The 12,268-nt window shown below is 44.9% G+C and overlaps 1 protein-coding gene across 1 annotated transcript in view; it reads left to right on the top strand.

The window, feature by feature from the left end:
* LOC138249620 (zinc finger protein Xfin-like) overlaps positions 1–12,268 on the top strand; it is a 318,126-nt gene that overhangs the window by 241,175 nt on the left and 64,683 nt on the right. The window contains exons 17-18 of the mRNA XM_069203568.1: positions 7,175–7,258; positions 7,344–7,451. Of these exons, the coding sequence (XP_069059669.1) occupies positions 7,175–7,258; positions 7,344–7,451 (192 nt within the window). The remainder of the gene's footprint in view (positions 1–7,174; positions 7,259–7,343; positions 7,452–12,268) is intronic.

Raw genomic sequence — 12,268 nt, 5'->3', positions numbered from 1 at the left:
GAAAAACATGATTTTCATGCAGGACAATGCTCCATCACACGCGTCCAAGTACTCCACAGCGTGGCTGGCAAGAAAGGGTATAAAAGAAGGAAATCTAATGACATGGCCTCCTTGTTCACCTGATCTGAACCCCATTGAGAACCTGTGGTCCATCATCAAATGTGAGATTTACAAGGAGGGAAAACAGTACACCTCTCTGAACAGTGTCTGGGAGGCTGTGGTTGCTGCTGCACGCAATGTTGATGGTGAACAGATCAAAACACTGACAGAATCCATGGATGGCAGGCTTTTGAGTGTCCTTGCAAAGAAAGGTGGCTATATTGGTCACTGATTTGTTTTTGTTTTGTTTTTGAATGTCAGAAATGTATATTTGTGAATGTTGAGATGTTATATTGGTTTCACTGGTAATAATAAATAATTGAAATGGGTATATATTTTTTTTTGTTAAGTTGCCTAATAATTATGCACAGTAATAGTCACCTGCACACACAGATATCCCCCTAACATAGCTAAAACTAAAAACAAACTACAAACCACTTCCAAAAATATTCAGCTTTGATATTAATGAGTTTTTTGGGTTCATTGAGAACATGGTTATTGTTCAATAATAAAATTAATCCTCAAAAATACTACTTGCCTAATAATTCTGCACTCCCTGTATGATGGGCTGTACAATTTATTTGTGAAAGAACACCTATTAAGTAATTGTTTCAATGATAAACTGCATCAGCATCTGGTGGACCTAGGACCAATTTCTCCCCAAGAATTGGGAAAGAAGGCGGACCATTGGGTCAAGACTAGGGTGTCCAAAACTTCCACAGGGGGTGACCAAAAGAAAGGGGTCACAAAACCTCCCCAGGGGAAGGGTGGTGAGACAGCCAAAAACAAAAATAGTAAAGAGTCTTCTACAGGCCCCCAAAAACCTGCACAGGAGGGTGGGCCCAGAGCCTCTTCACAAAACAATTCTGGGTACAAGGGTAAAAACTTTGATCCTAAAAAGGCCTGGTGTCGTAGCTGTAGTCAGCCTGGACACCAAACTGGAGACAAGGCCTGTCCCAAGAAAGATACCACTTCTAACTCCCATCCAGCTAAAACTGGAATGGCCAGTCTCCAAGTGGGATCAACAGTGTGCCCAGAGCAAATCAGGTGTCACACTGAAGCTACATTAGTCTCTGAGGGTGGGGTGGATTTAGCCACATTGGCTGCCTGGCCCCCTAACATTCAAAAATACAGGCAGCAACTCTTAATTAATGGGACAAGTGTAGAAGGCCTGAGGGATACAGGTGCCAGTGTCACTATGGTGACAGAGAAACTGGTTTCCCCTGGCCAATACCTGACTGGACAAACCTATCCAGTCACCAATGCTGACAATCAAACTAAAGTACATCCTATGGCAATGGTAACTTTAGAGTGGGGAGGGGTCAATGGCCTGAACAGGTGGTGGTCTCCTCAAATATCCCAGTAGACTGTTTGCTTGGAAACGACCTGGAGTCCTCAGCATGGGCTGAGGTAGAACTGAAAACCCATGCAGCCATGCTGGGTATCCCTGAACTGGTGTGTGTCAAGACAAGGGCACAGTGCAAGGCACAGGGTGAAAAAGTAGAGCTGGAGTCTGGAAGAATGGCCCAGCCTACCAAGAGAAAAGGAAAGTCAGCTGGGAAACCAGCTGCAACACAACACCAAAAAGAGAACCTCTCTTCTCAGGAAGAATTTCTGCCCTCTGAGGGAACTGAGCCTATGGAGCTGGAACCTTATCAGGTTGAGCTCTTAGGCCCAGGGGGACCCTCAAGGGAAGAGTTGTGTAAGGGACAAGAAACCTGTCCCTCTCTTGAAGGCCTTAGGCAGCAAGCTGCTGAAGAGTCCAAAGGCAAAAAAAATGGAACACATAGGGTCTATTGGGAAGATGGACTCCTGTACACTGAGGCAAGAGATCCCAAACCTGGTGCCACTAGGAGAGTGGTAGTGCCTCAGAGTTTCAGAGAGTTTATTCTGACCTTAGCCCATGATATTCCCCTTGCTGGGCATTTGGGACAAACCAAGACGTGGGAGAGGTTAGTCAACCACTTCTACTGGCCCAATATGTCCCAGAAGGTTAAGGAGTTTTGCCTCTCCTGCACCACCTGTCAAGCCAGTGGTAAGACAGGTGGGCATCCAAAGGCCTCCCTCATTCCACTTCCAGTGGTGGGGGTCCCCTTTGAAAGATTGGGTGTGGACATAGTTGGTCCACTAGAACCTCCCACAGCCTCAGGAAATATGTACATCCTAGTAGTAGTGGATCATGCTACTAGGTATCCTGAAGCTATTCCCCTTAGGTCGACTACTGCCCCTGCAGTAGCCAAGGCCCTCATTGGTATCTTTACCAGAGTGGGTTTCCCTAAGGAGGTGGTTTCTGACAGAGGTACCAACTTCATGTCAGCTTACCTAAAACACATGTGGAATGAGTGTGGAGTGACTTATAAATTCACTACACCATATCATCCACAAACTAATGGCCTTGTTGAGAGATTCAACAAGACATTAAAGGGCATGATCATGGGGCTCCCAGAAAAACTCAAAAGGAGATGGGATGTCCTCTTGCCATGTCTGCTTTTCGCCTACAGGGAGGTGCCTCAGAAGGGAGTAGGGTTCTCATCCTTTGAACTTCTGTTTGGTCACCCTGTAAGGGGACCACTTGCTCTTGTTAAAGAAGGCTGGTAGAGACCTCTTCATGAGCCTAAACAAGACATAGTGGACTATGTACTTGGCCTTCGCTCAAGAATGGCAGAGTACATGGAAAAGGCAAGTAAAAACCTTGAGGCCAGCCAACAACTCCAGAAGTTGTGGTATGACCAAAAGGCTGCACTGGTTGAATTCCAACCAGGGCAGAAAGTCTGGGTTCTGGAGCCTGTGGCTCCCAGGGCACTTCAGGACAAATGGAGTGGCACTTACCCAGTACTAGAGAGGAAGAGTCAGGTCACCTACCTGGTGGACCTGGGCACAAGCAGGAGCCCCAAGAGGGTGATCCATGTGAACCGCCTTAAGCTCTTCCATGACAGGGCTGATGTAAATCTGTTGATGGTAACAGATGAGGACCAGGAAGCTGAGAGTGAACCTCTCCCTGATCTCCTCTCATCAGACCCTAAAGATGGCTCAGTGGATGGAGTGATCTACTCAGACACCCTCTCTGGCCAACAGCAAGCTGACTGTAGGAAGGTCCTGCAACAGTTTGCTGAACCCTTTTCCCTAACCCCTGGTCAGACACACCTGTGTACCCATGATGTGGACACAGGAGACAGCATGCCTGTCAAAAACAAAATATTTAGACAGTCTGATCAAGTTAAGGAGAGCATCAAGGTGGAAGTCCACAAGATGCTGGAATTGGGAGTAATAGAGCACTCTGACAGCCCCTGGGCTAGCCCAGTGGTCTTAGTCCCCAAACCTCACACCAAAGATGGAAAGAGAGAGATGAGGTTTTGTGTGGACTACAGAGGTCTCAACTCTGTCACCAAAACAGATGCCCATCCCATTCCTAGAGCTGATGAGCTCATAGACAAATTAGGGGCTGCCAAATTCTTAATTACCTTTGACTTAACAGCAGGGTACTGGCAAATCAAAATGGCCCCTGGAGCAAAAGAAAAGACAGCATTCTCCACACCTGATGGGCATTATCAGTTCATTGTTATGCCCTTTGGTTTAAAGAATGCCCCTGCCACCTTCCAAAGGTTGGTGAATCAAGTCCTTGCTGGGTTGGAATCCTGCAGTGCAGCTTATCTTGATGATATTGCTGTCTTCAGCTCCACCTGGCAGGATCACCTGGTCCACCTGAAGAAGGTTTTGAAGGCTCTGCAATCTGCAGGCCTCTCTATCAAGGCATCCAAATGCCAGATAGGGCAGGGAACTGTGGTTTACTTGGGACACCTTGTAAGTGGAGGCCAAGTTCAGCCACTCCAACCCAAGATCCAGACTATTCTGGACTGGGTAGCTCCAAAAACCCAGACTCAAGTCAGGGCATTCCTTGGCTTGACTGGGTACTATTGGAAGTTTGTGAAGGGATATGGATCAATAGTGACAGCCCTCACAGAATTGACCTCCAAGAAAATGCCCAAGAAAGTAAACTGGACTGTGGAGTGCCAACAGGCCTTTGACACCCTGAAACAAGCTATGTGCACAGCACCAGTTCTAAAAGCTCCAGATTACTCCAAGCAATTCATTGTGCAAACAGATGCCTCTGAACATGGGATAGGGGCAGTTTTGTCCCAAACAAATGATGATGGCCTTGACCAGCCTGTTGCTTTCATTAGCCGGAGGTTACTCCCCAGGGAGCAGCGTTGGAGTGCCATTGAGAGGGAGGCCTTTGCTGTGGTTTGGTCCCTGAAGAAGCTGAGACCATACCTCTTTGGTACTCACTTCCTAGTTCAGACTGACCACAGACCTCTCAGATGGCTGATGCAAATGAAAGGTGAAAATCCAAAACTATTGAGGTGGTCCATCTCCCTACAGGGAATGGACTTTGTAGTGGAACACAGACCTGGGACTGCCCATGCCAATGCAGATGGCCTTTCCAGGTTCTTCCACTTAGAAAATGAAGACTCTCTTGGGAAAGGTTAGTCTCATCCTCTTTCGTCTGGGGGGGTTTGTGTAAGGAAATGCCTCCTTGGCATGGTTACCCCCTGACTTTTTGCCTTTGCTGATGCTATGTTTTGAATTGAAAGTGTGCTGAGGCCTGCTAACCAGGCCCCAGCACCAGTGTTCTTTCCCTAACCTGTACTTTTGATTCCACAATTGGCACACCCTGGCATCCAGATAAGTCCCTTGTAACTGGTACCTCTGGTACCAAGGGCCCTGATGCCAGGGAAGGTCTCTAAGGGCTGCAGCATGTATTATGCCACCCTGGAGACCCCTCACTCAGCACAGACACACTGCTTACAAGCTTGTGTGTGCTAGTGAGAACAAAATGAGTAAGTCGACATGGCACTCCCCTCAGGGTGCCATGCCAGCCTCTCACTGCCTATGCAGTATAGGTAAGACACCCCTCTAGCAGGCCTTACAGCCCTAAGGCAGGGTGCACTATACCATAGGTGAGGGTACCAGTGCATGAGCACTATACCCCTACAGTGTCTAAGCAAAACCTTAGACATTGTAAGTGCAGGGTAGCCATAAGAGTATATGGTCTGGGAGTCTGTTTTACACGAACTCCACAGCACCATAATGGCTACACTGAAAACTGGGAAGTTTGGTATCAAACTTCTCACCACAATAAATGCACACTGATGCCAGTGTACATTTTATTGTAACATACACCCCAGAGGGCCCCTTAGAGGTGCCCCCTGAAACTTAACCGACTATCTGTGTAGGCTGACTGGTTCCAGCAGCCTGCCACACTAGAGACATGTTGCTGGCCCCATGGGGAGAGTGCCTTTGTCACTCTGAGGCCAGTAACAAAGCCTGCACTGGGTGGAGATGCTAACACCTCCCCCAGGCAGGAGCTGTAACACCTGGCGGTGAGCCTCAAAGGCTCACCCCTTTGTCACAGCCCAGCAGGACACTCCAGCTAGTGGAGTTGCCCGCCCCCTCCGGCCACGGCCCCCACTTTTGGCGGCAAGGCCGGAGGAAACAAAGAAAACAACAAGGAGGAGTCACTGACCAGTCAGGACAGCCCCTAAGGTGTCCTGAGCTGAAGTGACTCTAACTTTTAGAAATCCTCCATCTTGCAGATGGAGGATTCCCCCAATAGGATTAGGGATGTGACCCCCTCCCCTTGGGAGGAGGCACAAAGAGGGTGTACTCACCCTCAGGGCTAGTAGCCATTGGCTACTAACCCCCCAGACCTAAACACGCCCTTAAATTTAGTATTTAAGGGCTTCCCTGAACCTACAGATTTAGATTCCTGCAACTACAAGAAGAAGGACTGCAAAGCTGAAAACCCCTGCAGAGGAAGAACAGAAGACACCAACTGCCTTGGCCCCAGACTCACCGGCCTGTCTCCTGCCTTCCAAAGAACCCTGCTCCAGCGACGCTTTCCAAGGGACCAGCGACCTCTGAATCCTCTGAGGACTGCCCCGCTTCGAAGAAGACAAGAAACTCCTGAGGACAGCGGCACTGCTCCAAAAGAACCGCAACTTTGTTACAAGGAGCAGATTTAAAGACCCCTGCAACTCCCCGCAAGAAGCGTGAGACTTGCAACACTGCACCCGGCGACCCCGACTCGACTGGTGGAGAACAAACAGCTCAGGGAGGACCCTCCGGCGACTCTACGACTGTGAGTAACCAAAGTTGTCCCCCCTGAGCCCCCACAGCGACGCCTGCAGAGGGAATCCCCAGGCTCCCCCTGACCGCGACTGTCTTAACTCCATTTCCCGACGGCTGGAAAAGACCCTGCACCCGCAGCCCCCAGCGCCTAAAGGAACGGAACTTCTGTGCAGGAGTGACCCCCAGGAGGCCCTCTCCCTTGCCCAGGTGGTGGCTACCCCGAGGAGCCCCCCCCCTTGCCTGCCTGCATCGCTGAAGAGACCTCTTGGTCTCCCATTGAAAACCGAAGGAAACCCGACGCTTGTTCCCACACTGCACCCGGCCGCCCCCGCGCTGCTGAGGGTGTAACTTCTGTGCTAACTTGTGTCCCCCCCGGTGCCCTACAAAACCTCCCTGGTCTGCCCTCCGAAGACGCGGGTACTTACCTGCAGGCAGACTGGAACCGGGGCACCCCCTTCTCTCCATTGAAGCCTATGTGGTTTGGGCACCTCTTTGACCTTTGCACCTGACCGGCCCTGAGCTGCTGGTGTGATAACTTTGGGGTTGCTCTGAACCCCCAACGGTGGGCTACCTTGGACCAAAAACTGAAACCTGTAAGTGACTTACTTACCTGCAAAAGCTAACTAACTCTTACGTTTTTTACATGGGTTTCCAATTATTCTGTGTATTTTGGATAATGCAGTGGTTGTAATGGGAAATTGGATTTATAGGCTAGTAGGCATCAACTGCCCCAAAAAGATACACCGGTGAGCTCTTCCATCTCTAAAATAGGTTGGTCTTTCTTTTATAGACTCCCATTATGGCACTCTGCTCATCCATCATGAGTTCACTTTACCTGGTCACAGGTTTGGCCACTAATGCATGAATTACAGGTTTAATCCAGTTCTTGATGTCATTCTGCTGAGGTTTCATAAATGTATTCCTTTTCTTTTTTTCTTTCTTTCAGGTGATCCAGTTGCTAAGCAAAGTTTTGCAGATGACAACAAAACACTTTACCAGCCTGAGACGGAGGATGTACAAGCAAACACAGGTTACGTATATGAGACCCTTACATCCAGAGACATTTATTGTCAGTCTCCCTTATTGCTAAAGATTTTTTGTCATGTCTTTTCCAGGAATGACGGTCATCGAATGTCTCATTTCATCAGATATCAAAGAGGAGGCAGATTCTTGTTTTGTGGACCAACTGAACTCTAAGATTGAAGGAAGCATCAACCATCTAGGTAAGTAAATAGCACCCGCCTTATAGAAGAGGTGCGAGAGGCCTCCTCCGATCCCTCTGTTTAATAGTATATTATCTATAGTCAGAAGCCGCCTGCTCATCCATTGTAACTGGATAGTTGTTTATGGTTCTTTCTTTGTTTTATTTTCCCTCATCACACTATTCTTTTTGTCTCATTGGATTATTAAGGAGATCTGCCTTGTTGCTGATTCTACTAATTTTCATTGCGTTTATGCATCAATATCTATTATCGTTCATGCTCCTGTATTTAAATTTCAACAAGTTCCATGAAATGACCAGAATTAGAGGGGAGAAGGCGTGCAGCTCCGTCGCTCATGTTTATTTATTACTTATTTATGGGATTTATAAAGCAGGTGATTTATGGGATTTATAAAGCAGGCTGCATCAATTTATTAATTGTACCTTTTTTACAGATTGTTTTGCATTAACAGTGTTTTTAGAGCTCTTTTTCTAAGAACAAAACCTACATTTTGGTTCATAAAAGTAGAGGGCTAGAACTCAAAAGGTTGACTAGAACAGACCAGTCAAAAGAACATTATTTTACATAGAGACAGAAAAGGTGGCCTTTTGAATGTCATTTGAAGGATAGAAGGGAACAGAAATCCAGAGATTAGTTGCTGCTTCTGTAAAAAACATATTTTGAGCCTACGCAGCCTAAATTCTGGGTTTTCTGCTTCAAAACCTTCTTTGCCTTATCAATGCAGTGAGTAGCTTAGAGAGTTAAGTCACTTAGTACGAGGTACAGCTTTGTGTACTATCTCTGGCTGGTGAGGTGTTAAAGTGTTTGGGTGTAAATTAATTCCTTTTATTCTTAGTGAGTGAGCGCGATTTTTTCAGAGTGAGGAAATGTTAAGAATGTTTTTCTTTGAGAAACACTGTTCTCAAAGGTTGCCTCCTGCACATGCATCTTTAGCATTTCCCCAAGCTGGAAAAAACGTGTTTGTTCGCTAAGAATAAAAGTACTTATTTTACTCCCCACCACTTTAACACGTCACCAGCCACTGCGGTATAGTAGGCATCCGATTTTAAATTCTTTTTTTTCCTATGAGTAGCCAGAGTAGGCTGCTTAGGATTGGTGTGATGTGGTCAAACGTGTTAGATGAAGTGAATCTGGCTGTGAATTGTAATATGCCCTGAGAAGAGGGGTGAGTGAGAATTGAGTCAAAGACGGCACTGTTATTATCCGTGCAAAAGATACGAGAAGTGTAGGCTACAGCTCTCAGGTGTGCAGGCAGACGTTTTATTTTTTTGAGACAATGAAAGTGAAAATGTTTAGGTTTCCAGTTTTGGTGATGTATGGAATCACTTGAAATTGCAGAGTCCAATATACAACATAAACATTTCAGGAGATTTTTAAGGGGCAGTCCCCGTATTGCTTCTGGATCAGAAATCACGTTTGTTTTCAGCTTGGAGCTGCTCTTTATTAATGTACGTAGTTGGGTGAGGAATTTTTTTAAATATCTACTTGTTGAAGGGACAGGATGTAATCTATTTCTCCTGTAAATATGTGCACTTGCTGCTCTTCTAGCCATGTGGTGAGATGACAAATTATGTCTGTGTTCTCATTATATCAGGGCTCCTGTCATAGCCTGTCTGTTTATTAAATCAGAGTTTAGATTCAATTAAGTGTCTGATTTTGCCACCTTTATGCATATGGACATACAGGGGCTGGAACTAGCTTGGACGTGGTAGTTCCAGGATGGGAATGCCTTGTAAGTTTGTGCACAGCTACGAACATACATATTTTAGGGTAGCCACAAACTCAATGGAACAAGGTCAGAAACCTATTCCTGGCAAGGGCACAAGTAAACTTTTTTCAAGGATGGGGAAAGAATGGGTTGTAGGGATTGTTAATTTGAAATCGCCCAGCAGATTATCAGCATGCATATATGCTCATTTGAAAATGGTATTCACAAACGTTTGCCAGGAGTACAAATTCCAGACCAACTTCAGTAAATTCCTTAAAGTCAGAAATCTGCATCAATGCAAATATATATGTATGGGTACTCATTTGTGACTTTCCTTAAGAACTGACCCTCAATTTAATTTTCTGTTGCTCATAATGTTTTTACACTGGTTCTCCATTTTTAATATTTTTCAGAATTCTTGGCATGCATCAAACACATTTTACTAAATGAGGCCTCATGAAATGGCATTAAAGTTGCACAATAGTTTAGCAAAACATGTTTTTCAATTTACAATATGTTGTGCACCTTTTTTTTTTTTTTTAAATCAAATAGTCAGTCTTGCTTTGATGCTTATACATGTATTTGCATATAACTAGGGAGCATTCTTGGAGCATTATAAATAGCCACAAATTGTGCTTGTGTGTGTACAGGTTTATATACATGGAAACTATGTCCTTGATGCAAGCTGAGCTCACATCTCAGTCATTTTTCCTAGAGCGCTCACCTAATAGTAAAGACTTTAGTATTAATGCATCACATATGCAAGTTAACGTATACAATTATACAAGTTTGAACAACTTCTAAATCGTATCTTTAGTGGCAGACAATACTCTGTCACAGATTCACACAGTTACTGTAAGCTGACAGCAAAAGTGCTTGTGCTGCAGCTGGCTGGGCCTACTTGTCCAGTGGACAAAGTAAAAGTGAAATCTTGATATCCTTGTTCCCAAACAGTATGTCCTGGGCATCAGGCAATAGGGATTCCACACCCCTGAAGCGATAAATTGGTTAGACATTGATTTCTGTATTGATTGTCTAGGTGGAGGTATGTTGGTAAAGGGTCCAGAATTGGAGATTGGAATTTAGGTTGTGTTTTCTGTAAGTGGAGTTATATGGCAGTTTTCTACAAATGAGGTGAAATTCTCTTAGTGGGGAGTTGATTTTTTTTAAATAAAAGAACCACACTGATAAAAGCAAATAAAAATTGGCATTGATTATGCTCACTTATATTATGTCTAAATAATAGTTGTAGGTTTGGGAAGTTTTATGATCAAGGGGAACGATTCTGTATTGATAAGAACAAAGTTCTCAGTTGTGGCAGGACCTGATCTTTTTGACATTAAGCTGGGGTAATTTGTCTTTAATAGAAAAAACGAATTTCACTACAGAACAGTTGGCGAAGAGACCAGTGTTTGATCGCCTTGTGAAAAAGTAATTTAGCTGCAAATACTTCGGTCTGAAGCACTGTGTGCCAAGTGTTTATCAAACGCCAGACCTCTTTTCTTTCTCATTGAGAGATTAGGTGATCGTAGACTAACTGTGTTTCATGCGTTACTGTTTTAGATGAAGCATTGTTAACTTACCAACCACTGAGCAAACGATGTTGTAATTCTTTAGCAGGCTACTGTTATCTGTTGAAGAGTTACATTGATAGTCTTCAAGTGTTGCCACTCTGAGTGTTATATTTTTTCAAACAGTTATTTCCAGATTTGCGGTAAGTGGATTTTGGTCAGTGCTGTGGTTGGGACGGGAAATTGATTTTACAGGCGAGTAGATGTCTGCCTGAAAATGATATGCAAGGGACCTCTTCTATCTCTAAAATAGACGAGTCCGTCTTCTGTAGCTGTCAGTTATGGCCGTCTGCTCATCCATCATGAGTTCACAGGGTTAGTCAATATGGCCCCATGCAGTGTTCCAGGGTTGAGATGATCCTGTCATGATCAATTGTATTATTATCCACTGAGAGATCGAGGGCACTGGTTTAATTAAGACTTGATTAGTGCAATATTGCCTAGTCTGAGAGCCAAGAAAGACATTGCAAATTTTTGGAGTCTCCAAAGTCAAGCAGATAGTCCTTGCGTCATTCTGAAGAAGTTGAATGACACATTTTCTGTGGCTGCCATTGGCACAAATAATTAAATTCACGCTTCTCTGCACTGTAAAAAGGAATAGGCAAACATATTTACAGACCTGCTGCACACTATGCACACCTAACCATGACCTGAACTCTAGTAAGTCAAACTGGATGTTTAAGTTACATATTCTTGAAAGCACAAAGAGATAGATCAATATTTCTTTGTTGATTGCTATACTTGACTGCAGGCATTGAGGAAATAGAATTTACCTTGCAATCATTGTAGGAGGCTGGACTGGCTTGTAGTGAGTACCAAGGGGTACTTACACCTTGCACCAGGCCCAGGTATCCCTTATTAGTGTATAGGGGTGTCTAGCAGCTTAGGCTGATAGAAAATGGTAGTTTAGCAGAGCAGCTTAGGCTCCTACAGTACCACTAGTGTCACTTGCACAATATCATAAGAAAACACAATACACAGATATATACTAAAATAAAGGTACTTTATTTTTATGACAATATGCCAAAGTATCTCAGTGAGTACCCTCAGTATGAGGATAACAAATATACACAAGATATATGTACACAATACCAAAATATGCAGTAATAGCAATAGAAAACAGTGCAAACAACGTATAGTCACAATAGAATGCAATGGGGGCACATAGGGATAGGGGCAACACAAACCATATACTCTAGAAGTGGAATGGGAACCACGAATGGACCCCAAACCTATGTGACCCTGTAGAGGGTCGCTGGGACTGTAAGAAAACAGTGAGGGTTAGAAAAATAGCCCACCCCAAGACCCTGAAAAGTGGGTGCAAAGTGCACCTAAGTTCCCCAAAGAGCACAGAAGTCGTGATAGGGGAATTCTGCAGGAAAGACCAACACCAGCAATGCAACAACGATGGATTTCCAGACGAGAGTACCTGTGGAACAAGGGGACCAAGTCCAAAAGTCACGATCAAGTCGAGAGTGGGCAGATGCCCAGGAAATGCCAGCTGTGGGTGCAAAGAAGCTGCCACCGGATGGTAGAAG

This window comes from Pleurodeles waltl, chromosome 8 (assembly GCF_031143425.1).
Source record: "Pleurodeles waltl isolate 20211129_DDA chromosome 8, aPleWal1.hap1.20221129, whole genome shotgun sequence".
Lineage (NCBI taxonomy): Eukaryota > Metazoa > Chordata > Amphibia > Caudata > Salamandridae > Pleurodeles > Pleurodeles waltl.
This window is presented reverse-complemented; position numbering and strand designations above follow the sequence as displayed.